The 27,356-nt window shown below is 41.1% G+C and overlaps 1 protein-coding gene across 1 annotated transcript; it reads right to left on the minus strand.

Moving 5' to 3' along the window:
- Positions 1-4,019: 4,019 nt before the first annotated feature.
- Positions 4,020-27,356, minus strand: LOC133151106 (F-box only protein 8-like). Its single transcript, XM_061273862.1, has 7 exons — positions 27,281-27,356; positions 18,089-18,172; positions 16,562-16,706; positions 16,316-16,442; positions 14,012-14,130; positions 6,281-6,477; positions 4,020-4,490 (listed from the first exon to the last, which is right to left on the minus strand). The coding sequence occupies exons 1-7, from the start codon at positions 27,354-27,356 to the stop codon at positions 4,303-4,305; spliced, it is 936 nt and encodes a 311-aa protein (XP_061129846.1). The 3' UTR covers positions 4,020-4,302.

The following is a 27,356-nucleotide window of genomic DNA, read 5'->3' on the forward strand; positions in this document are numbered from 1 at the left end:
CTCAATTGTGGATGTGGGGGTGTGTGTTTGTGTTAGCATTAATTGTGTGTGCGTGTGTGTATACATGTGCGTTTTTGCCTTTGTGTCAGCCCATCCTGATGAAGTGCAGAAACTTTGAGCTCAGGAGGCCATCCATCATCTCTTTCAGGCTTAAGTGTGCCTCTCCAGACGGAGACGCCACCAGACGACGACCTGGGTTCACCGCTGTGGGTTGGCCAAAATAAACATCAGGCCCTTCGTCGTCATCATCATCAGTATCAGTATAATTGGATCAACATCATTATCATCAGAAGAAAAAGCACAAACAGTGCTAATTGCTCATGTTACTTCCGAGATATAGCACAAAACCCATGAATTCAGAACGGACCAGGAGGTGACATTAATAGTCATAACTGAGTAATTTCACCTTCTTTTCTTCTGTCTTTTTTTCTGGTATGACTACTAATATTTGACACCCTATCCCATTTTGCTGATTATGTATACTGAGACAGACAGTATTCAAATTTACTAAAATTATCGACAGCTCAGATTATGTTTTACTGTATATCATATCAACATCTATTTTTTAAATCACGAGCATCCCATTGTGAAGATGATCAAAGGCATGGTCAATGAGAAAAGATAAAGATACCAAGCTTAATTTTTAAAATGAACAAGATAAACTGAAGGGAAAGGTGTGTCTGTTTGATGTTAGGTCACGTAGCCTTGCCCTCGACTCTCTTCTCATTTGCTGTGCATAAAACCACATATTGCCCTTTTGCTCTCACTCTCACACGCTCATGCACGCACGCAGAGGTCAAGTATCAGAGGTCATATTGTGTCTGGACAGGATTTAGTTTTGGGCTGCTTGATCTAGAACCCACGGACACATACAATGCACACACACGTTTGTAAATACAGGCCTCCAAATGGGGTACACAAGGTTGAACCGCCTTACTGAGAAATTATTTACAGCAGGACTAAGGTGCAAGGATTAAGGACCACCCCTGCATTTTTGTTTCATTTATATCTACATCAGCTACATCAAGTATATCATCGACTAGACATTCAAGTTTGAAAACATTCTACAAAATTCTACATTCTAAACAAATTTTTCATATGCTACATATCTTAGCTAAGGTATAAAAGTACAGAAACTACAAACATGTTAGCAAATGCAAGATTTAATAACTAGTTACATATTTGTGTGATACAATGTCAGTTACAAAGCATTCTAAACAAAAAACACCACATAAATGGCTTTCATTATTTCAAAAAGCTATACTTCATTAAGAGTTTGTCTTTATTGGATCGTCAACAAAATGAATGTAATTGCAAGTAAGCCTTGATTTCTAATGAAACCAAGATGGTATTGACTTCAATGACTTGAGGAAGGGGCAAAAGGGGGGGGAGGCATAGCTTCATGGCTATTGACCTTTAATGTAAATGTTAAATAATTACCGTATTTTCCGCACTATTAGGCGCACTTAAAAACTTAAAATTTACTCAAAAAACCACAGTGCGCCTAATAAATCATCACTCTTACTATTGATTGTTTGAATTTTTGCCTTCTTGTTTTTATATTGTGTCGCGTAATTGTATGTCTATCGTGTTATGTGTCTCGTCACCGTGGGATAGAGAAAAACGTAATTTTGGTCTCTTTGTGTGTTGTGACATGTGGAGAGATTGACAATAAAGCTGACTTTGACTTTGAATGTACAGTCGTCAAATCAACAGTCATTTTACACTATTGTACACTATTGTAAATATATGGATCAATTGATGAATTTGTTGATCCATACTGGTTGTACACAGCACTCTGCCAAAATGTTTCAGTACGTTTTAGTACGACTAGTAAATTACAAGGTCGCATCGCTTCCCAGCATTACGGCAACCGTGGTCAGGGGGCGTCACTGAATAGCTGTTGTACCCGCGAGGCTATTTCATTTAGAAATAGAAATCAAATAGGCTGTTCCGTTAATGTTTTCGAATACGTTTACGGAGCAATATCCAACAGAATCATAAATATGCAGCACCAATGTGTTAATCAGTCTTTAGTCGGTTCCGATCACTTTTATAGGAGAGAGTTTGAGAAACGTGATTGTTTACAGGGGGCTGCCACGATACTTTGCTGAGACTCATGGGAGTCTGCGAGCTGAGGCTCATGGGAGTTTGCGGGTGGCTAATGCTATAATGATAGCTGCTATACGCACGAGGCTATTTCGTTTCAAAATAGGCTGCTTCGTTAATGTTTCGAGTAAATTTACGGATCGATATGGAAGGGAGACATAAGTAAGCAGTACCAATGTGTTAGATCAAACTTTAGTCAGTTCCGATTTTGTCTGAGATCGTTTGAGAAACGCGATTGTTTACAGAGGGCTCATTGGTTATTGGCTAGTGGATGCATACCGCAACCTTAGTCAACCTCAGTTTGTTGCAGTATAGCTTCTATTTTATGCGCCTTTTAATCCGGTGCGCCCTATATATGAAATCATTTCGAAAATAAAAAAATTCAATGAGGGTGCGCCTTATAATCCGGTGCGCGTTATGGTGCGAAAAATACGGTACTTCTCAACAACATAGTGTAAGATCTATTGTCAAGGTAACATTGATGATCAATGAAATATCTATTGCTAATAGTTTTAAATTAGTAGAAGGTGTCATAATCTTATTATTGACAAATTCATTAACAATTAAAAATTCTAATCCATACGCCAGTATGGACATTTCTTAAATATGGTCCTCAGTTTTGATTTGTGAAGTTTTGTTTTAGCATCTAACAAAGTATATACAGTGGAGCCTCGGTTTTCGAACGTCACGGTTCTCGAACAAATTCGAACAAAAAATTCTAGATTTTTTTGCTTCGGATGTCGGACGAAATTCGGTTGTCGAACCTCGCGAGATGAGCCGAGAGGACCCGCATGCCAACTGATTCCGTTCATTATTATGTTCTCGTTACTCTGAAGATTGCATCAACTCTAATGATGCCTCCAAAGGAAGCAAGTCGGAGCAGTAAAGACATCATAAAACACAAAGACTCTCCTAAAGCAATGCGACACTGAGCACCCGGCGCGCTGCGGTTGCGCGATCGGACAAAATTAAGCTCCCTGCGCACTAATGTCCGCTTAAATTTTGGAAAGTACATCAGGACTTTAAAAATATTTTCTAAATTTCAGCGACGGCTCTGTCACAATAATGCAACCAGCGCGGTGCAGTTGTGCGGTCGGCGACGTGATTGGACAAAAATGCGCAAATGAAAAAATGCTAAAAAAGGCAGGGTTTTTTGGGCTTGGAACGGATTAATTTTTATTCCATTATTTTAATGGGAAAATATGATTCAGAATTTGAACGATTCACTTCTCGAACAGGCTTCTGGAACGGATTGTGTTCGAAGACTGAGGCTCCACTGTACTTAAAAAAATCATCTTAACTTAAAACTGATCCTGTTTTTACTGTAATTTTGCTCCAGATGTAATTTTCTTCTAGCTTTAAACAATAAAAAAGTACATACCAACATTACTACAAAGACATTCTAACGTTCTCTGTGACGTTGGTTACAGTTATTTTATCTGTAATTGAAAGTAACATTACCTGCAGTTCAGCAGCCATATTTTCAAATATGTTAAAATTGAAAAAGGATTATGCACTAATTTACAGGCAGCACAAAGCTTCTAATTGAGCCATTGCACTGATAACAACTGGAGAAAATCCATCCATTTATTTTATAAACCTCTTGTAATCATGAGAGTCGCGAGTGAGCTGGAGCCTTTACCAGCTCACCTTAAATAAGAGGTGGGGTACAGCCTGAACACCATGGTGTACTGTATAAAATGTCAGCTTTACTGTAAACAACTCAAGTGTGTTATGTGTCCGTGTGTCTGACGCGCGCGCGTAGGGACGCACACACACGCGCGCACGCACGCAAATACGCATAGACCCGCACACGCACGCAAAATCTAGTGGCTCATATTTTTGGGTTAAATATAATTGTCCAACCGGTGATCATGAAGCAGTCAGTAACAATCTGAGGGCAGCTTTCTAGTTCATCCTTCCACCACTTAGTAGTAATACTTCATCAGTGCAGTGTAGAAACTTATCTTCATGGTTTTAATTAAAACCATCCTCCTCTATTACAAAAATGTCAGAGCATTCAGTTAATTTTGGTGGCAGCATCTCTCCCACAGTACAGTGGTACATTTGATTTGTTTGTAAAGTCTGTAAAAATATCCCAAACATTCCAGAGATATTATATAAGAACCAAAACACAGATTCCTATTCTTCAGTGCATTGTGAGAATTGCTAATAAATAGCTGGTGAAGTGAGCTATGCAGCCACATGGCCAATTAAATATATATTGTCATAAAGATGGCCCACAAAGTCATCCGAGACATTATGGGCTGCTCTACGAGTGTTCCTGATGAACTCCCTCTTTGACATTTTGTTTTTGACATGAGGACTGGTCAGATCAATGGACAGCAGGATGAGACTGTAGCATAGCACATACACAGCATCTGCAAAGAACATAATAGTACACTGTAATATCTGTCTATAGGAAAACAAAGATAGAACATTGTTGGCATGGCCATAAATCTCAAATGTTACATTCACAATGTTAAGCTCGTAATAGTACATAATGCTGGACAATTTAGCAGGCTATAACACACCAGTAAATAACTGACTGCACAACTCAAGTAAAACTCAAGAACATTAAAACAAACCCAAACTTGATTTAAAATAAATGTAAAGACATACTTTCGGAACTATTTTTGTAATTCCATCTCTTTGCTTTCTATGACATTAATCTTGTATATTTGGATCATTACATGTGTTGTTTAAACTATGTAAAGATTCACTTTTATTTAGATAGGAAGAAGCACAGAGACATATGGAAATGTATTGCTTACAGAATTCTGAAATTCTGCTCTTCTACATTTAGATTTAAAAATTTTCCCAAAGTTAATTGTGGCTATAGGCAGCAGTAAATTGAGAAATCAATGAGGACCAACCATCAATCCTTGATCCAGTACCATTACACTAATCCCACTAATCACACAAGTAAACCCAGGCAGTATTAAAGTAAATTCCAGCATGCTCTGGTGAGAGTAGCAGTAGCACAATAGGTAGATACATAGTCCATTGATATTTTTGAAACTGGAGATTTGTTGCTGATGCTGTTAATTTGTGGCTATGGTCCATTAACATTTTTGAAACTGAAGATTTGTTACTGATGCTGTTAATTTTTGGCTATGTTGTGACTCTAACCACAAAAAGCCAGTTTATATAGCCTAATAAATTTGGTTTTGTATTAACATTTAATTTTAGCATTCCCAAAACTTAAAGTCACAACACAGCCACAATTTAATCTGTATATTCAAACGCATGCACGTTGACAACAATCTCAGCCAAATTTACATTTAGCTTGTAGTTGTGGAATGCATTCTGTGTTCAGAGGCTTATTTAATGGATATCTCAAAAAGGTTAATGAGTAATAAACAACTTTCAACAGTAAGTGTATTTCTTAACACATATCCATCCATCCATTTTCTATACTGCTTAGTCCCCACGGGGGGGTCGCGGGCGTGCTGGAGCCTATCCCAGCCGTCATCGGGCAGTAGGCGGGGGACACCCTGAACCGGTTGCCAGCCAATCGCAGGGCACACAGAGACAAACAACCATAGGCACTCGCACTCACACCTAGGGACAATGTGGAGTGCTCAATCGGCCTACCAAGCATGTTTTTGAGATGTGGGAGGAAACCGGAGTGCCCGGAGAAAACCCACGCGAGCCCGGGGAGAACATGCAAACTTCACACAGGGAGGGCCGGAGGTGGAATCAAACCTGCACCCTCCTAACTGTGAGGCGGATGTGCTACCCAGTGCTCCACCGAACCGCCTTTCTTAACACATATTGTTTCATAATTTTGTTATTTATTTATTTATACCAATATGCCTAAAATAACACAATTACTGAGCTGAAGCATTGATTTTAGTTTTTTAATGGTGTGTGTAAACTAACCAGGACTGAGCCCCAGCTCCCGGACAAGACCAGGGTTACAGGTACAAAAACTGTGGCTGTGGGAGAACATGCAAACTCCACACAGGGAGGGCCGGAGGTGGAATCAAACCTGCACCCTCCTAACTGTGAGGCGGATGTGCTACCCAGTGCGCCACCGAGCCGCCTTTCTTAACACATATTGTTTCATAATTTTGTTATTTATTTTTTTATACCAATATGCCTAAAATAACACAATTACTGAGCTGAAGCATTGATTTTAGTTTTTTAATGGTGTGTGTAAACTAACCAGGACTGAGCCCCAGCTCCCGGACAAGACCAGGGTTACAGGTACAAAACCTGTGGCTAAATTTGGTGATGAGTGTTTCCAGATACTCTCCTCTCTCCTCTGGTGCATGAATGTGTCTGAAGAAATCCCTCAGAGCATTGGGGAGGAACTGGTTACTGAAGTTGTGAAGAGTCACTAGCTCGTCCAAAACATCACGCCTGCAAATACACATAGGATACAATGTCCAAGTGTTTTCATTTTAGGGGAAGGGTACTACCCAAATATTGGAATTGTGATAACTGCATTTGGTTGCAAGCACCTTATTCCGACATCAGCTGACAAAACATCAAAAGCCTCCCGTTCATGAATGCCGGTGGCAAATTTCAACGCCCTGACTTTTGAACAAAAAAATAAAATAAATAATTCTCATTAAGGGGCGAACAATACTGAGTGTTTTTGAATGCAGCGAATATTGCATCCATGTCAGGCTTTGTTTAATGTTGCAAATGTTCGCCAAAGCTTCGCCTGTACTTTCTTGTCACAAGGGAACTATGAACATGTTATAAATTTCATTGCGTGAAGAAAAATCCAAAACGTTCGCCAATGTTTTGTGAACATTTGCAACCATGAATGTTCCCTGAAGCAACACTGATGTGAACACATTTGCTGCATCGAAAACACTGTGCAACACACAATTGTTGCTGAGGGGTAACTTATTTCATTTTTTTAAATTGTTGTTTGGTGCTTCTACAGGAAGATTTATATGTATTCTATATTTTCAATGTCATTTTTATTGTTTGTTACACAGTGATCCCTCGCGGTTCGTTAATCACGGCTTCACTGCGTCGTGGATTTTTTCCAGCCCCCCAAAAAATAGTTGAGTTCTAAAAACATATTTGCAATCTTGTACTTTGATATAAAAGAAGTTGTTATAATAAAAGACTTTTGAAAACATATTTACAGTATTGTACCTTGTTATAAAAAGTTGTCATAATAATAAAAGAGTCCTAAAATCCGATTTACAGTATGTATACTTTAGTTACATATACATACATCTACAAAATGCGCATAGCATTGCTATGGTAACTTGTGACCACTAGAGGTCCCTGTTTAACCAAGGTTTACAACAAAACGTCAAATGTACATGTTACACACACACACACACACACACACGTATAATATTTATATTTTCAATATTTATACAATATTTTCATTATGTTATTTATACTATTAATGTATTATTTACATGTTTGAAACTATTATTTAATGTTCTAATAATAACATATGCACTTAAATGGTTTCATATACATTTATTGACACACAAATTGTACAGATTAGAGGGTGACCCTACTATGCGGATTTCACTTATCGCGGGGTGGTTTTGGAACCAATTATCCGCCATAAACGAGGGATTACTGTACTGTTATAATATAATTATCATATAAACACCAGCATCAGATGATATTTGCTGTTGAATTGTTTAAGAAGTGATATCATTATCATTGGAAACATATGAAGTTGTTACCAATATGAATAATTTAAAATATTTTAAAATAATTTAACAGAGTCATTTAAACTAATTACCATATTGGCCCGAATATAAGACGACCCTGATTATAAAACGAGCCCCTCTTTTTCAAGACTCGAGTTTGACAAAAGACTTTTTGAACACCAAATAAAATTTTTATACAGAAAATAATTACACTACATCTGAAACAAATGATTATAACAATATATTTGAAAAAGTATGTTATTTTACCTCTTTCAAATCATGCAAAAACTGTATCACATCTTAATATCTGGACATTTAAATATATAGACTAAAGTGCAATCACATTTGTAAATGAATGGCTTCTGTTACTTTTAAATCTAAATAAACCTACTGTTTCTCCATTTTCTGTTATCTCTTATTCATCTTCTCTTTTCTTTCTTACCGCTATTTTTTATTTTTCTTCTTCGTGACAGGGGTTCGCTTTGGCCTGGGGAGTGAAGTTCAACATTCGCTTTAAAGATATCTGGCGCCATCTAGCGTTGGGAATGTGTATAATGTCTAGACCCCGAATGTAAGACGACCGCCACTTTTTCAGTCTTATTTCAATGCAAAAAACACCGTCTTATATTCGGACCAATACGGTAAAATTCTTACAAAATATGCTTAACAGTTAATATCAGGTACAATGTGCTTATTTTTTTATGACAGTGGATAATTATTGATCTGGACAAGTGGGTGCATAATATGCTCGTGGATAAAACTTGGTTCATGTGTGACATGTCCTCAAGGTCTACATGTCTCTGTGCCTGTGCAGCACCACAATATCTACATTTTCCGTAACGTACACCAAAAATTTTGTCCACACAAACACCTGGCAGAAGCTGGAGTAACCAACAGTGTTGTCTACTTCAGTGGTCCCCAACCACCGGTCCGTGGGTCACTTGGTACCGGGCTGCCAAGCCGCACAGAAAAAAAAAAAATTATCGACGATCAATTAATTGAGGTCAAGACACTCGTCCCGGTCACGTGACATGTATCCCCAGTCGAGCCCGGAAAGATAATATGTGGCGACAGCCAAACTAACCAGGCAATGAAGCATTTAAAACTGCTTCAACACATGGAGACCAAGCATCTGTCTTCACAGACATCTTTAACACTTCCCTGCAGCAGGCCATCGTCCCGTCGTGTTTCAAAGCTGCCACCGTCGTACCTGAGCCGAAGAAACCCGCTCCGTCCTGCTTCAATGACTACCGCCCCGTGGCACTTACGCCCATCATCATGAAGTGCTTTGAGCGGCTTGTCATGGAGCACATCCGATCCGTTCTCCCCCCCACCATTGACCCCTTCCAGTTTGCGTACCGAACTAAACGGTCCTCTGAGGATGCCATCTGCTCTGCCCTCCACTCGGCCCTCACCCACCTGGAGAGAAGGGACTCGTATGTGAGATTGCTGTTTGTGGACTTCAGTTCTGCCTTCAACACTATTGTGCCACAACGCCTCATCAGCAAACTTGACACGCTGGGCCTCAGTACCTACCTCTGCAACTGGCTACTGGACTTCCTCTGTCAGAGGCCACAGGTAGTACGTGTTGGCGACAAAATCTCCGCCAGCATCACGCTGAGCACGGGGGCCCCCCAAGGCTGCGTGCTCAGTCCGCTGCTCTTCACCCTCCTGACGCATGACTGCACTGCAACCTACAGCGACAACCGTATAGTGAAGTTTGCTGACGACACGACTCTGGTGGGTCTCATCACCAAGGGAGACGAGACTCAATACAGGCTGGAGGTTGACCTTCTGACCACATGGTGCAGGGACAACGACCTCCTGCTGAACGTCGACAAGACCAAGGAGATTGTTGTGGACTTCCGGAAGGGTCACACCCAACACCTGCCGCTGACCATCGACGGTGCTGTGGTGGAGAGAGTGAGCAGCGCCAAGTTCCTGGGGGTGCACATCAGTGAGGATCTCTCCTAGTCCACCAACACCGCATCACTGGCAAAGAAAGCCCAGCGCCGCCTGTACTTCCTGCGGAAACTCAGGCGAGCGAGCGCTCCTCCGGTCGTCATGACTACATTTTACCGCGGCACCATTGAGAGCGTCCTCTCCAGCTGTATTGCTGTTTGGGGTGGCGGCTGCACTGACCACAACTTGAAGGCCCTGCAGCGCATAGTGAACACAGCTGGTAAGATTATTGGTGCTTCGCTCCCCTCCTTGAAGGACATTTACACCTCCCATCTCACCCGCAAGGCGACCACGATTGTGAGTGATGTGAGTCACCCCGCTCACTCTTTGTTCGAGCTTCTGCCCTCTGGGAAGAGGTACAGAAGCCTGCGCTCCCGCACCACCAGACTCTCAAACAGCTTCATACTCCAGGCTGTTAGGATCCTGAACTCGCTTCCCCGTTCTGCGTAGCGTCCTGTACTTTTACTGTCTGTATGCACACTGCCTCTTATTTGTTGTGTTATCTGTTTATTTATTATTTATTATTACTCTTATTATTTATTGTTTGTGCCTTCTTGTTTTTTGATATTGCGTCGTTTACTTGTATGTCTATCGTGTACTATGTCTTGTCACCGTGGGATAGAGAAAACGTAATTTCGATCTCTTTGTGTGTCTCGGCATGTGAAGAAGTTGACAATAAAGCAGACTTTGACTTTGATCCTGCAATAAAAGACAAACCTTAATCACTTCGGGTGTCATTGTCTCCAATTACGTCTAGGTGGGACCGGCTCGTTTCTGAGAAACTCAGTGCTCCCACTAATTCAACGTAACGGTGAGTTTTATTTTTGTCATTTGTACTTGTTTATCCGTCAGTCGTATCATTTTATTTCATCGTATTTATATATATTTATTATAAATGTATTATTTATTTATTTATATAAATGTATTATTTATTTATATAAATGCCGGTCCGCGGAAATATTTCTGACATGTGACCGGTCCGTGGCGCAAAAAAGGTTGGGGACCACTGGTCTACTTCACAATTATAACGTCCACCGCAAACAGTTGTCTTCCATAGTTTATCAAATAAGAATAAAATGAAATTGTTTTCTACTTCCAGTGGTGAAGTATTGTTCGTTCGAGACGTTATGTAGAGTGCGTCACAGCAATACCGGAGAGATGACCCACATTCTACATTCTTTTTTTTTTCTAGTTCCCCTCACTTGCTTCCTACATTTTTACTTTGCTTTTGGGAGTGTATTATCTTTAGTTTTGTGTAATCCACAAACAATTAATCATTGCCAGTTTCGATCACGTCACTGCTTGGAATTCATTCAGCAGGGCTTTGTAGCTCCTGTCTACCGTCCGTTCACTGGCCAGCCCGCTCGCCCGGTTCGCATTAGCCCAAAGCGGATTGCAATCTCACTCGTATTTCGTTTGAAAATTCATCGATGGGTACGAACTCTGATCAACCTATTAGACTCAAACTCAGTTTTATGAATATTACAAACCGGATTCGGTTGAAGTTGGGAAATTGTGTAAAATGTAAATAAAAACAAAATACAGCGGAGCCTCGGTTTTCGAACACAATCCGTTCCAGAAGGCTGTTCGAGAAGTGAATCGTTCGAATTCCGAATCATATTGTCCCATTACAAATAATGGAAAAAGATTAATCCGTTCCAAGACTAAAACCCCCGCCTTTTTTAAGCATTTTTTCATTTGCGCATTTTTGTCCGATCGCGCAACTGCAGCGCACCGCTGAACGCGCAACCGTAGCGCGTCGCCGACCGCGCAACTGCATCGCGCTGGTTGCATTATTATGACAGAGCCGTCGCTGAAATTTAGAAAATATTTTTAAACTCCTGATGTACTTTGCAAAATTCAAGTGGACCTAAGTGCGCAGGGAGTTTAATTTTGTCCGATCGCGCAACTGCAGCGCACCGCCGAACGCGCAAACGTAGCGCGTCGCCGACCGCGCAACTGCACCGCGCTGATCGCATTATTGTGACAGAGCCGTCGTTGAAATTTAGAAAATATTTTTAAAGTCCTGATGTACTTTCCAAAATTGAAGTGGACCTCAGTGCGCAGGGAGCTTAATTTAATCCGATCGCGCAACCGCAGCGCGCCGGACGCTCACTGTCGCATTGCTTTAAGTGCGTCTTTGTGTTCAGAGTTGTAAGATAACGCTGCTCTCGAGCCATGCCCATTTGAAGCAGTTCCTGATCCCGTTCGCCCCACCCTTCACAAAAATGATACTCCCGACGGAAAAAAACACGGAAATCCGCGGATCCGCGGAAGATTCTCATCCCTGGTCGTGTTCGTAAATGAATGGGAGTTGAGCGCATTTAACCTTTCCGACCACACCCACTTTCAGAATAGTGCCAGGGCATCTGAGTGAATTTTTGAACGCACACTAAATATCTTTTATGAAGCTAGGTTGGGTTATCTACCACCAGGCAAGTTTTCTGGGGGAAACCCTGATAAGAGTATGAACATAATGTATTATTATATCTAATTTAATGCAAATGTCAGATGCAAGGTTTACTTTGCCTATTAGGTCATTTTTGGGTATACCGTTTTTTTCCGTGTATAGTGCGCAAAATTTAACGAATTTATTGTCCTAAAATCTGGGGTGCGCATTATACATGGGTACAAAAAAATTTTAATTTTTTTTTTTTTTAATTTTTTTTTTTTTTTAGAAAACAAAACCAACAACAGGACTGACCGACAAAGTCGTGGAACAAAAAGACAGGGTGACATTACCAAAGACAGGAACAGAAACCACATCATGACAGTAACACATGCAATGATCCGACGGTGAGCGAGGGGCAGACAGGACTTAAATACAAAACACGTTACATCGATTGAGGTGACACAGGAAGAGAGGGGCGACGCGAACAGAAACTATGGCAACCTAGACACATAGCAAAACTGGGGACGAGACATGACAAATCTCCCCCGAAATAAAACTTGAAATCACCTTTCTTCTTGTTTGTTGTCAATCGCGCATCGCATTCAGCCATCCTGGCCAACACACTTAGTCAGTAAAATTCATAATTGACGACACATCGTTTGATGCGATGGTGCAATCCTTGATGGTGTGTTATTGTCAAATATTGTTTGTTTTTTAATCTCCATCGCGGACCGGACGTCATACGGAGGCCGCCATTACAGATGCGCAGAACGGATGCGCAAGACACGTCAGCTATATTAAGAGCGAGAGTTGTTTTCTTCCTATTAGTTTCAATTCACAGTTTAATTGCGCGACCGCACCATATTAAGCTCCCTGCGCAGTGCGCATTGAGGTCCACTTAAATTTTAGAAAGTACATCTGGACTTTAAAAATATCTTCTAAATTTCAGCGACGGCTCTGTCACAATAATGCGACCAGCGCGGTGCAGTTGGGCGGTCGGCGGCGCGCTACGGTTGAGCGTTCTCTCTCGCACTCTCTCTATCGCTCTCTCTCACTCTCGCACACACGCGCACACACGCACACGCGCACACACGCAAACCGGATATCATACGGAGGCCGCCATTACAGATGCGCAGAACGGATGCGCAAGACACGTCAGCTATATAAAGAGCGAGAGTTCAGTTCTCTACCTAAATCCGTATTACAGGTAATATTTTATTTCACAACACTTTGCCTTGTTCCTTTCTTCTCTGCTGTTCACTTCAAACACGCTCCATGCGACCACAATGCTCTCGTATCAGACGCTTGCTCGATCACCTGCTCGTTTGCTGTCTGTCACAAAGTACCCTACACAAATCCGAAACATTTGTTGCGGCTCCGAGTCACGACGAGGGGCAAGTTTTGGTTTCCAAGGGTGTTTTTATTCCTCTTCAACGTCTCTCCCATACAGAGCCGCCTTTTTCACGTCCGCACGCCTCTTTCCCGTGCGCGCACGGAGCGCGGTGGTGCGTTTACGGGCAGTCGGAGAAATCAACGCCAACAAAAAAAATTACATCCAGCCTAGTTAAGACCATACCAAAGACTATAAAAATGGGACCCATTGCCTCCCTGCGTGTGTGACTATCATTGGGACTTAAAAAAGAAAAAAAAAGAAAAAGAAAGATTTCATAAAAAAAAAAAAATCATAAAAATTGGGTGCGTATTATACATGGGTACAGGCTTTTTTCCAGCATCAGCATGCCATTTTTAGGGTGCGTATTATACATGGGGGCGCACTATACACGGAAAAAAACGGTATTTACATATATTGAAAAACCATCATATAGTAGATGTCAACTTCGCCTGCAATAAACCTTTGCACGAATACATTTTTGTGGACATCTTTTGTGTACATCTCTCTGCTTACCTCTCATCCAGGTAAATTCTCAGCATCTTCCAGTTGAGCCGTCTAGTGTAAAAGATGAACTTAGCCTGCTCTGTGGGATGATCTACGAGTATTCCTTTCGACATGAAATAAGAGATACCCTATTGAGAAGGCAGGAAAGGGCAACAGAGAGAGAGAGAGAGATCATAGATTGGCCTTAGTACTTTTGAAGATCTAGACCAGGGGTGGGCAAACTAAATTTGGTCTAAATTTGGACCGGAGGGCCGAACCAGGAGCAGAGGGACGTAGTGTTCGTGTGAAGTAATATAAGCGACCTGTAAAGGTCATTGCATAAAAGATTTTGCTCTTTAGTAGGTAGTAAAGCATGGATATTCCAAACAAGTTTTTTGAAAACAAATGCATTTATTAGACGTTTAAAAAAAAAAAAAATCACTAAAAAACTGCTATCAGTGATTCTCATAAAATACGACACTGTTATTATGAATAACAGTCTCCATCACTTCAGTGCCTGCAGGTCAGATTAATGAAAGATGTTTATCTTATGAGATCACATCAAACGGCAAACATTCTGACCAAATATATCATCTTGAAGAATCGGTGAAAGCATACATGCAAATAAAGTAATCAAAACTGCAACACGGTGAGGGGTATCTGAAAATCAGAGCAGAGTTTTAACTCACAAACACCTGGTAACAGAGGTGAGGAAACGGGCAACACTTCCCTAAAGTAAGCCTTAAGAACTTTACAGGTTAAGATTAGTCGCCAACAGGTGGTGCATCAATGTCCTTGAGCATCCTGCATTGTTTGAAAATGAGAATGGTTGCTAGTTTCAATCCCTGCTATGTGTACAAATCCTATTCAAAATGCATTTTTTTACAACAAACTTGAGAGCCTCCCCTTCATTTTCAGTGGGAACAGTGTTGTTGGTCTCCCTTTTTTGCTAGTGCGTCATAGTCTGGAGTAAAATTTGTTGTGGCAATTCTTAGGAGAGATCCGAGGTGTTGGTCCGTTTACCTCGATCTGTGACGGGGAGATGTTGATGTGGCTGAACGTCACGTCGCGTACGTCGAGCCAAATTGGCCACTCTTTTTTAAACACTTGGCACTAGGGGTGTAAATCGCGGGTTTTGTCACGATACGAATACAATACAAAGATACAAAGAACTACGATACGATATTTGCCGATATCTTAAAGCCTGCTGCGATTCATTCACGATATATCACGATATAGTGCTCTACGATCGATATATTTTTTTTTTAAATAAAAAATATAGAACAATATCCTGATTTATAACAATTCATACGCAAAATCAACAAGGTACTGCAAACTCTTTATTTAGGAAATTACAAGAGTATTGTAGTATACAAAGTGCTTATTTTAACACTGAACTTTGATGTCGTGTTTTTTCTTTAAATGTGCGGCGAGATTTGTGGTCCCTGAATATTTGATCACCGTATGGCAGGATTTACAAACTGCACGTGTCTTGTCCGTTGAGCCACCTTTTCTTTGGAATCCAAAGTGCTTCCAAACGAATGACTTGAAGCCTAAAGGGGAGCGAATTTCCTCGTCTTTTTGGACACTAGCCATAGCACCAGCCCAGGAGCCGCGTACTAGTTGTCGACTCCCCTTTCACGTGCGCGCTCTGCTCACAACACAATACGCGTGCACTGCTCCCGGAAAGAGGAAGCAAGCAACACTGAACTGGATTTCAAAACAAAGTCGCGTCTAATGTCCGAGGTCAAACACGGCGATATAAATCGATGTTTACCTTTAGCATCGATGCCAATAAATCGTCGAGCATTATATCGATTAATTGATGTGTATCGATGAATCGTTACACCCCTGTGTCCACCTTGCTTTTCCTTGGGCGACTCATTTTAATAGAAGGATTCCAGGGGAAGGTTTGTAGGTGGCTTTAGCGTAAAACTGTATCTGAAAGCTCAGCGCGCCAATTACAAGAATGCTGTCGTCACAGCCCACGCTCTAAATTCGTGACTGATACAAATAGAGCGCGAGTGCGCCATGTCCGTACTACCGAGCACTTGTGAGTGTGCACCGAGCTTTCTGACATGGCTTCCGGTAGTAAATGCGCAGGTGAGCGCTTCCCCATCTACTGGGGAAACGCAGTCATTGCAGGCAAAATGACCCAAAAAAAAATTTAATAATACAATTTATTCAGGGTTGGCGGGCCGGATTAAATGGTCCCGTGGGCCGGATGTGGCCCGCGGGCCGTAGTTTGCCCACCCCTGATCTAGACACACACACGTACATGCGTGTGGTGGGGCTCTGTGTGACTCATGAGCTTTGATGTTTGGCATGCATTACCTCCTGTGGGTTTGCGTTGAATGTAAGGCTCCCTTCATCTAGTTGTAGATATAGTCTTCTATATGAGAAACCAGCAGGCAGCCTTCTGTTGTATATGGAGCAGTGACCCCATGTGGACTTGCAGAGCCTAGAAAATCAACACGGGAGGATTACCAAAAAGACTCATTAAGAAAAAAAGCAAGAAAGACATTTACTGCAAACATATGGCAAAGTACCATCACAGACACCAAACTTAAATCTCCTTACCCCTGCCACAGATATTCATCATTGCCTAGGTCCTGCCATACACACCCGGCCAGACACAGATCGGTTGCATTCAGATACGACAATATGGTTATTCCCAACTCTGGTGGGAGCATCTCCAAATCTATAAAACCATTTTGTGCTTTACCTACAACAACAAAGAATTACAGAGCACGTTTTAATAAACATAAGGCATATACAGAAAATTAAAGAGACAATTTGAATAAACAGAAAGCACATACGGAAAACTGAAAATGTTATTTACACATTGTCATACACAGTCTTATGACATTCAGTTCAGCAAGTACCAAAGGATTGAATCTGGGCGTAGATTGTGATTTTCTGTTGGGCATCGATGAAGTCACGCAATATGTCAATTTAACTCTTGAGAGTTAGAGGAACATTTTTTAATCTTAAATGTCTTGTACACAAATCGTTATATGTATGCAGTGCCTACAAACCAATCAAATCTAAAATTAATTTTCAGACAGAATAGTGTGAGTTAACAGTGTTGGCCAAGATAAGACAATCGGAGTATCGCCTGATTTTGATGCAACAGATATGCCAGACGAATGTTAACTGTCATGGCCGATTTTGGGTTCTCTCGATGCGTAGCCCGCGTACTATGACATACTCAACGATTGATTATTTGCCGTTTAGGATTTCCACAAAAATGCTGAATATCTGGCACGTCAGAATCTTTGTTGGTCTTGCCGCATAGTGTGCCATGTCCTGCAGCGATTCATCTGATTGGACTTTGCAATTCTTCACCCATACACATCTGCCCAGTGCCTTAGGTCAGCGGTCTAGATGCAATTAGATGTACAGAGAACTATGTGAAAGCTCAGTGGGGATCAAGCCCTTTCCATTGCCTGGCTCACTTTTTGGAATGACCTCCTGGCTTAACTTCAGGCAAGCCGAAAGATATACATATTCTATTTTTTCTAAGTATGTCATTTAAAGTGAGATGTATACAGTGAATTTGAATTGCCAAGGGTTATCTGTGACCAGGGATTATGAAATTCATCACGTAGCTCCAAAACGACACTTCACATACTTCTTATAAAGACAACACCAGAAAGCATGGAGTGAAACAGCTGCCGCTCTGGGATGTAGGCTACTGTTGAGTTTTTTTATCATCTTATCAATAAATATGCATTAATCTAAGTGAATGTGAACAGTAATTTGACAAGCCCCCGTGATCCTGTGGTCTTCCGAGTGCAGTATTACGGACACATACAGCTCATGCGTCACAGTCGATATGAACTCAGCGTATATTCGTACTTTGAAATTGCTCGTACAGTAAATATAGGTTTGATGAGCATAGTCCTGGTATGGATTGGTCTCAGAGGTTACACAGTACACATTTAAGTCATTAGTGAACAAAAGTAACAGTTTATTCTTCAAGAAAAAGTAAAGTATCGCTATAAATATGCAAACTAATCAGTTAAAATGCAAAGCAAAGGACTGTTTAATAAGATAAATAAAATGACCGAGCAGTATTGTTAGTATAAAATATTTTCATCCTACCTCCTCTGCGTGTTTTCAATAGATGGTAGATGTCAGGGCCATAACAATGTTGAGGCATTCTTCGAAGTGTCCCGCCATCCCTCCCTGGGGAAATTGATTTTATTTACAAATGTCAGTTACATATCTTGAATTTACATTTACAGATTAGATAACAAACCCTTTGCCAATGAATTTAGGATGTGAAAATGTAAATAAAAACAGAATGCAATGTTTGCAAATCCTTTTCATTCTGTATTAAATTAAATACGAAAAAAAGACAAGACATTGGAAGTTCAAAATGATAACTTTTTCTTTTTTTTTGTTAAATATTCACAAATTTTGAGTTTGATGCCTGCAACATGTTCCAAAAAAACCAGGAACAGGGACATGTTTAGACTTGGACAGACTTTATTGTCTTTTTGTAAACACTTGGTGCACACAAAACGAAATTTCGTTGCATACGGCTCTCAACAATGAAATGATATTTCGGCTGAATAAAAAGTGACATTTCTATATAAATATGAAATAAGATAAGTATAAAGCGCAGCAGTGATAAAGTATGTACACAGTGCAGGAACCAAAAACAGTATTTACAAAGTGCGCAGAGGAATGCTAAGTTGACTGTTGAACAGTCTGACGACAGTAGGGAAAAAAACTGTTGCAGAACCTGGTGGACCTGCAGCGGATGCTGCGAAACCTCTTGCCAGAGGGTAGCAGGGAGAACAGTCCTTGGTGGGGGTGTGATCGGTCACTGATAATATTTCGGGCTCGGGACACGCAGCGCTGGGATGACAAGTCCTGAATGGAGGGAAGAGGAGCCCGGATGATCCTCTCTGCTGTCCTCACCACTCTCCTTACGTTCTTCCAATCGGAGGCGCTGCAACCCCCACACCACACCGAGAGACAGCTTGTCAGAATGCTCTCTATGGTGCTTCGGTAGAACGTCCTCATGATGGGCGGGGGCAGGTGGGCTCTCCTCATCCTCCGCAGGAAGTACAAGCGCTTCGGGAAATGGGCATGCTGACGTCAGCAGCGCGACGCGACGTCGCGGTCGCGCGTCAGCAGCGCGATGCGACGTCGCGCGTCAGCAGCCCAACGTCGCGTCAGCAGCTCGGCGGTTGTTTACATAAAGGACAAAGATCGACTCGTCCAGGGGCGGTGGATGAGGCTCGGACAATGCTTTTACGCACGCCCGGTCCTACTCTACCGAGCTGTCTTTCACCACACGCCTGTAAGTTTGTTTTGTTAAATAAAGAGCCGTTTACCAAACCCACGTCTTTCGTTGAACTTTGTTAACGCTACAATATAGTTATATAGTAGAGCTGTGGAATAACGACGAGGCTGACGTCAGGGCGCACGCGCGGCGATGTTGACAAAGGACGAGGAATTTGATCGATGGATTTAATGATTTACTAGAGTGCACAGATGGTTTGATAACATTGCTTATAATAGTTATTTGCTATATAATTTATATATCGTTATATGGGCCTGTGGAATATTTTGAAGTGCAAGAGCCGTCAGCGGCGCGCGCACATTGTTGACAAAGGACGATTGATGGATTTAATGAATTGGAGTGACGCAGATGGTTTTATTAACGTGTTATTTATGTACTGTAATTTTCGGACTATAAGTCGCGTTCTTTTTTCATAGTTTGGGTGGGGGGGCGACTTATACTCAGGAGCGACTTATATACATATATATGTTTTTTTTCACTTTTTTGGGCATTTTATGGCTGGTGCGACTTATACTCCGGTGCGACTTATAGTCCGAAAATTATGGTAATAGTTTTTTGAATAACTCTGAATTTTACGTCAGGGCCGTTCTCAGCTCTTAGTTTGTGTTTATGTCACGTTACCATACCTATCGTTTAGCCTGTTGTTGCTCACGTGTTGTTGCGACGCTGCGTCAGCAGCGCGGCGGTTGTTTACATAAAGGACAAAGATTGACTCGACGAGCTGCTGCTGACGCGACGTTGCGCTGCTGTCGTCGCTTGAAATTCAAATTACAGTAATCCCTTGCTACATTGCTGTTTCACTTTTTTTTTTTTTTGGAAAATTTTTGAAAAAAAAAACATATATAAGTCGCTCCTGAGTATAAGTCGCCCCCCCCACCCAAACTATGAAAAAAAAACGCGACTTATAGTCCGAAAATTACGTTAAGTTTTTTCACTTACTATGTGTGGCGGAACAGACCATTCGTTTTAGTTTGTTGTTTTCAGGAGACAAGATTTCAATAACCTACCTCACTGAGGCACTTCATTGTATGGCTTTTTAGCCCGTGCAATGTTCCAAGCCAATTGAAACCAGGGCTGTGGACTCGGTTCGGACTCTGGGACTCGGACTCGGTCGGACTCGGTCATTTTTGCCGGACTCGGACTCGGTGCTGATTTTGACCGAGTCCACCGAGTCCGACAATAAAAAAAAGAGGCAAGACGCAGCCAGAGAGTGTCAGGTTACAGTCAGCGCGGTAGGAGTTGGAAGAAGCAGTAAAAACTCCACCAAGCTTGTCGTAATGACCCGTGATATATGTTATATCCTTACTATTTTCCAGGTTCTTAGATAGCAAGAATAGGTCGGACAACGACGGGAATGATAACTGCTTTATTCCTTACTCACAGTGCGTTCACAGGGCGTACCACAACAACACAGAATGCCCATCCCACTTCCGGGGTTTTTCTACTACGGAATTTGAGTTAGCCCAAAATACACAACATCTCTTCCCCTCTTACAATGAACGTGCTATATGCATGAACAACATAGTCTTATGCACCTATAACTTGACATCTTCAAGATCTATCAATAACTACCATTAAACAATTATCATATATGGTCCAGACAATTATGACAATAATATTCCCATGAAACCTTAACTTTGGGTGAGGGTGGACTGCCTCGAATTATACCGAATTATAGCGAAAAACCGATGTCGTACGGCGTCATACTGCGTCAGCACTATGTTGTTTTCAATAAAAACATGAAGAACTCACGTTTGCGTCAGTCAATTTTAATTTTTATAAAGGATTATTCTCATTTGATGTCTTTAAATTCATCCGCGTTCTGCCATTGAAGCGGGGTGCATTCAAAGACCAGTCGTACAGACGGAAACGTTTTGTGATCAAATCTTTCATAACGAGAATGATTTGAGTGAATTGATTTGAATGAATAATTGAGAAGAAATTTCAGTTCTGAAGCCTCCTTTTGTCCCAAGCAAAGTGACAGATGGTGGGGAGGGGGGATAAAAATTGTAAAATCTATTCACTCAAATCATTCTCGTTATGAAAGATTTGATCACAAAACGTGTGTGGCTTTTTCTTAAATGAACACGTTTGACAATGCTATCATGTCAGCTTTTAATTATATTGCGCTGTCATGTTAAAGCAAATTAATAAATGCAACAATATTCATTTACTTTGAAAATACCTGAGTAATAAAATAAAATGGATGGATGGATGAATGATGATCACAATTAAGTATAAAGTCTCCTTTGTAATATATACTCCTTGTAGCCTGTACCCAAAAAGAGGAGTTTCTTTGCATCGAGGTTTATGCAAAGAGCTCACGTAATTATATTGTTGCGTTTTGGTTAAGTGAATGAGTGTTCCGTCTGTACGACTGGTCTTTGAATGCACCCCGCTTCAATGGCAGAACGCGGATGAATTTAAAGACATCAAATGAGAATAATCCTTTATAAAAATTTAAATTGACTGACGCAAACGTGAGTTCTTCATGTTTTGATTGAAAACAACATAGTGCTGACGCCGTACGACATGGGTTTTTCGCTTTCCAAATAAGGGGTCGTCACTACTTATTTGTGTTTAGATAAATGTCTGAGCTATAATGGTGTAATTGATGATTAAAACTTGAAAGTATCTGTTTATTGTATTTGTTTATATGTTTAATAAAGACAAAGCCATCACAAAACTGTTGCAATTATTTAGATTTTGATCTAAATTAGCCTTGAATAAAGACTAAGCAGTCACATGAATTAACTGAAAAAATGGACAGCCGGACTCGGACTCGGACTCATGGTCAAGAGGCCGGACTCGGACTCGGACTCGGTGCAAAAATCCGACCGAGTCCACAGCCCTGGTTGAAACAATGCAAGTGTGACAGTCTCTGAGTGCTTCGTAATTTTTTTGAAAAACTGTACCTACTTTTCTGCCTGACTTTTCAAAGTGTCCAAACTTGTGCTTGCGAAATTCAGTCCCTTTTGCAAAGTCCTTATCGATATTGGCATGAAGTGAGCTGAAGTGGCGCTGACCATTTGAAGCTTTTAAATGCGCTAATGACGTCCGACATTTCAGGCAGAATGGCTTGCCATAGCGTTCAACAAAAAACAACTTTAACTCTGTTAAAAACGTCCTGTGTTCATCGTCATATATTCGTTTAGCTGTGCATTTTTTCCTTGCCATTTTGGCCGCGTTTACCACCCCTGGGTTAGCGTCTTGTCAGCTTTTCTGGACCTAATGGGCCCCCGTAGTCACAGTCGCCATTCATTAAAAAGCCAGCAAAACCAATCGCTCTGCCCTGTGTTCGTCGTCATATATTCGTTTAGCTGTGCATTTTTTCCTTGCCATTTTGAGAGCGAAATTGACACTCCTCAAATGGGTTTGTCCCTCCTCCTTTGCGGGATTTCACTTCACGCGCATGCGCGTTTGACCAAAATACCATATTGAACTCAAGCGACGCAAATATGCACGAAAAATAAACACAAATGTTGATATGAACGTAAAAGAGCCGCATGAAACCAGCCAAAGAGCCGCATGCGGCTCGCGAGCCGCGGGTTGGCCACCAAAGGGCTAGATCTTGTGACACGCCTGTGCAGTGTCGCTGCATTCTGTTCATCGGCATCACAAAAACAAAACAAAAACATCAAGAATGATGCTCCGTATTAATAAGACAAAATTTGGTAATGAGAATAATAATAATACCGTAATTTTCGGACTATAAGTCGAGGTTTTTTTCATAGTTTGGGTGGCGCGGCGACTTATAATAAGGAGCGACTTATGTGGGTATTTTTTTCAAAAGTTTTCAAAAAAAGTAGTGAAGCCCCGATAAACGAACCGCGATGTAGCAAGGGATTACTGTAATTTGAATTTCAAGTGACGTTAGCAGCGCGACGCGGCGTGGCGCGGCGGTTGTTTACAAATAGGACAAAGATTGATCACGGGATGACGAAGGGCCCCACGTACTACCGGCATCATTAGCGGCTTTGTTTCTAAGTGACACGGAGGACAAAGAGTTTGAAGGAGCCGTTTACCAAACCCACGTCTTTCCTTGTACTTTGTTAGATAAAAGATAAAAGTGGTAAATGTGAATTCAAACAGCCTGTAATGTTCCTTTAATGCTCCACAGGCTTCCTACGACTAAAACATTCCCAGCAGTTCATCATTTTCCTTATATAATAGTTATTTGATATCTAATTTATACATCGTTATATGGGCCTGTGGAATATTTTGAAGTGCAAGCGCTGTCAGCGGCGCGCACCCATTGTTGACAAAGGACGATCGATGGATTTAATGAATTGGAGTGACACAGATGGTTTTATAAACGTGTTATTGATGTAATCGTTTTTTCTTAATAACTCTGAATGTTACGTCAGGCCCGTTCTCAGCTCTTCGTTTGTGCTTATGTCACGTTAGCATACCTATCGTTTAGCCTGTTGTTGCTCGTTCATGTCTGTTCTTGGTGTTGGATTTTGTCGAATAAATTTCCCCCCAAAATGCGACTTATGCTCCGGAGCGACTTATATATGGTTTTTATATGGAGCAACTTTAAGTCCGAAAATTACGGTAAATTATATTTATAGTGCACCTTACATTTTTGAAAAAAATCTCAAAGTGGTACAGAAAATGCCTTTTTAAAAATAAACGTTTTAAGACCGTTTTTAAAAGTGTCAACCGACTGCGGTGCTCTAAAACTGCGGTGTTGACAAAAAAAACTCTGACTCACGAAAATCATTTGCTAACCAAGCTAGCCACAGCTCATTCATTCATTCATTCGTTCGTTCGTACATTCATTCATATGGGAATGGGAATCGGAACGAATGTAACCCCCGACAGAGGACTAGTTTAGCATCTTGCTTTGTTCAACAGTGTCATAAAACTTCGATGGCCGCAAAGAGTTTCAGAATGGGCAGCGGGTGCTGTCTGGACTTGTTGACATTCAAGTTTGATTACTGCAGTAACCTCAAGAGTCAGTTTTGTAGGACATTGACATCATGTTTCACCCAATGCACCGCGCCAAACATTAATAAAGCTCCTTTAGCAGCATAGAAAACACGTCATTCCTTTGAGTAAATACAAAAACCACACTTTGAAAATGGTAGACATGGTAGACAATAATTTTTGCTTTCGACCAATACAATACATATTGATATACAGCAGTGGTTCCCAAAGTGGGCGGTGGAAAGATCTGGGGGGGGCGGTGAGGAAGAAAGGGGCAGTAGGGGGGCGGTAGGGGGGCGGCAGTCCGAAGTCAGAAGTTTGAACGTTTGTTTGACGATTTGTACACAACACGTGCAGCAGGACGAGTGAGTTCCAGCCTGATGTTGAGAAGCTTATGTCCCTGCACCAAGCACAACCATCCCATTAATATTAAGTGTGAGACAATTAAGGTTACTGGTGGAATGTTTATTTACCATTCTATGTTGCTGAAACAGTTAAAACTGCTAAAAAAATAAATTGGTTTACTAAATTGGGTTTTATTTGTGAAATACACATTTGTGTTTAACCTTTCTCTTTTCAAATTGCAGCATACCAAATATCAAGAAAGAGGTGTTTGTTTCCAGATGTGTCTGTGTGTGTGTGTGTGGGGGGGGGGGGGGGGGGGCGCTAGGAATTCACTGGGGCGTCAAGGGGGCGCCAGCCTGCAAAAGTTTGGGAACCATTGATAGACAGTAAGGTCTAACGATTCGGCATAAAGCAATATACCACTCTTTTAAAACAATAGACTTTGATACGATGAAGACAATTTTCATATGATATTTTTATAGCCTCTAGTACAGGGGTCACCAGCCTTTCTTAAACCGAGAGCTACTTCCTGGGTACTGATTAAGGCAAAGGGCTACCAGTTTGACACTCACTTCTGAAATAGCCAATTTGCTCAATTTGGCTTTCACTATGTGTTATTATTGTCATTTCCAGTTCACATGAAAGTGTGATTTTAACAAGAATAGCAAAAATACAGTCAAACCTTGGTTTTTGACCACAATCCGTTCCAGAAGGCTGTTCGGTCAAATTCCGAATCTTTTTTCCCATTACAAATAATAGAAAACATTTTAGCCCGTTCCAAGACTAAAAAAAAACGCCTTTTTTAAAAGCATTTTTTCATTTGCACATTTTTTTCCAATCACGCAACTGCAACACACTGCCGAACACCCAACTGTAGCGCGTCACCGACCGCGCAACTGCACCGCGCTGGTCGCATTATTGTGACAGAGCCGTCGCTGAAATTTAGAAAATATTTTTAAAGTCCTGATGTACTTTCCAGAATTTAAGTGGACCTAAGTGCGCAGAGAGCTTAATTTTGTCCGATCGCGCAACTGCAGCGCACCACCAAACGCGGAACCGTAGCGCGTCGCCGACCGCGCAACTGCACCGCGCTGGTCGCATTATTATGACAGAGCGGTTGCTAAAATTTAGAAAATATTTTTAAAGTCCTAATATACTTTCCATAATGTAAGTGGACCTCAGTGCGCAGGGAGGTTAATTTGGTCCGATCGCGCTACCGCAGAGCGCCGGGCGCTCACTGTCGCATTGCTTTAAGAGTGTCTTTGTGTTTTAGGATGGCTTTACTGCTCTCACTTGCTTTCTTTGAAGGCATGATTAGGGGTTAATACAATCCTCAAAGTAACGAAAATACAATAACAACGGCGTCAGTCGGCATCCGAGCCGCGCGGTCGGGTTTTCTCGGGTCCTCGCGGCTCATCTCGCGAGGTTTGACCTCCGAATCTTGTTCGACAACCGAAGCAAAAAAAATCTCGAATTTTTTGTTCGAATTCCGATTTGTTCGAGAACCGGGATGTTCGAAAATCGAGGTTTGCCTGTAAAATAAATAGATGCAGCTCACTGACAAGTGCCGCTATTTGAGCTAATTAGCCTCACCGTGTTGGTGACCCCTGCTCTAGTAGCAATGGCTTTTCTGTCGATAATATATATGAATTAAAGGTAACTTTTCATTGAATTTTATTTTCAAAGCTATTCACCTTCACTCACTCCAAAGAGCAAAAATCAACAACCTTACAATAATAATAACCTACCGTATTTTCAGTACTATAAGGCGCACCTTCAATAAATGGCCCATTTTAAAACTTTGTCCATATATAAGGCGCACCGGACTATAAGGCGCACTATTAATGCATTAATTTTCTGAGACAGTCCTGTATAGGGGCCGACCATTCGCACCAACATTCCACGAACCATTACCATTGTGAATGCACTTGTAAATATGTAACTATATCCTTTACTATATCCTTTGCAGATAGGTTGATATTGCAAATGAGAATCTGTTATCAATTGCACTACCAGAAAAGTTAAAGATTAAAATAATAACAAATTAACAATTTTATGAAAGTTGAATTATTTTTTTATTAGATGTATTAAGTTTGTTTTATTGTTGTTATTGTTGTATGAATAAGAAGGGTGATATTGGTGTTTGTGACTGCAGTAAACAGGCCAGGTTGCATCATGTCAGATTTTTAATCCAAATCAAATCATTCTCCATTTTATCTTTTTTATTTCAACTTCAGACGCAACAAATTACTTTATAATCACAAAATAATGATCCATAGACTTTTTGATTCATGATTCATAGTCTTCAGCGGGCCACTTATGATTGATTTTATGACACAATGTTTCGGGCTAGTTTAAATTTAGACGCGGGCTTAATGCGGCCCGCGGGCCAGAATTTGGTCTAATAATAAGGCGCACCGGACTATAAGGTGCACTGTCAGCTTTTCAGAAAATTTGAGGCTTTTAGGTGCGCCTTATCGTCAGGTAGTTCTCTTACCATTGTAGCATAAACAAAGTGCAACTGAAATAGATGTACAGACTTACAAGATGGCTGAAATTTTTATCACTTGAACTATAAGAGACAAAACAAAAAAATCCAGAAAATCACATTGTCTGATTTTTTAAATAATTTGCAAATTATGGTGGAAAATAAGTATCTGGTCAATAATGGTCTCGAACTGGGGCTCCACACAAGATCTCACCCTGTGGGATCAAAATGATCACCAGAATGGTGAACAAAAATCCCAGAACCACAAGGGGACTCCAGATCAAGGCCAT

Source organism: Syngnathus typhle, linkage group LG3 (assembly GCF_033458585.1).
Source record: "Syngnathus typhle isolate RoL2023-S1 ecotype Sweden linkage group LG3, RoL_Styp_1.0, whole genome shotgun sequence".
Lineage (NCBI taxonomy): Eukaryota > Metazoa > Chordata > Actinopteri > Syngnathiformes > Syngnathidae > Syngnathus > Syngnathus typhle.

Bases quoted from the DNA above. Each gene is read 5' to 3' on its own strand.
- LOC133151106 (XM_061273862.1), bottom strand. From the start codon at position 27,356: ATGGCCTTGATCTGGAGTCCCCTTGTGGTTCTGGGATTTTTGTTCACC. The intron at 18,173-27,280 runs GTGAGATCTTGT...CAATTTCCCCAG, and splicing joins GATCATTTTGATCCCACAGG to GGAGGGATGGCGGGACACTT. The intron at 16,707-18,088 runs GTAGGATGAAAA...TTGTTGTTGTAG, and splicing joins ATTGAAAACACGCAGAGGAG to GTAAAGCACAAAATGGTTTT.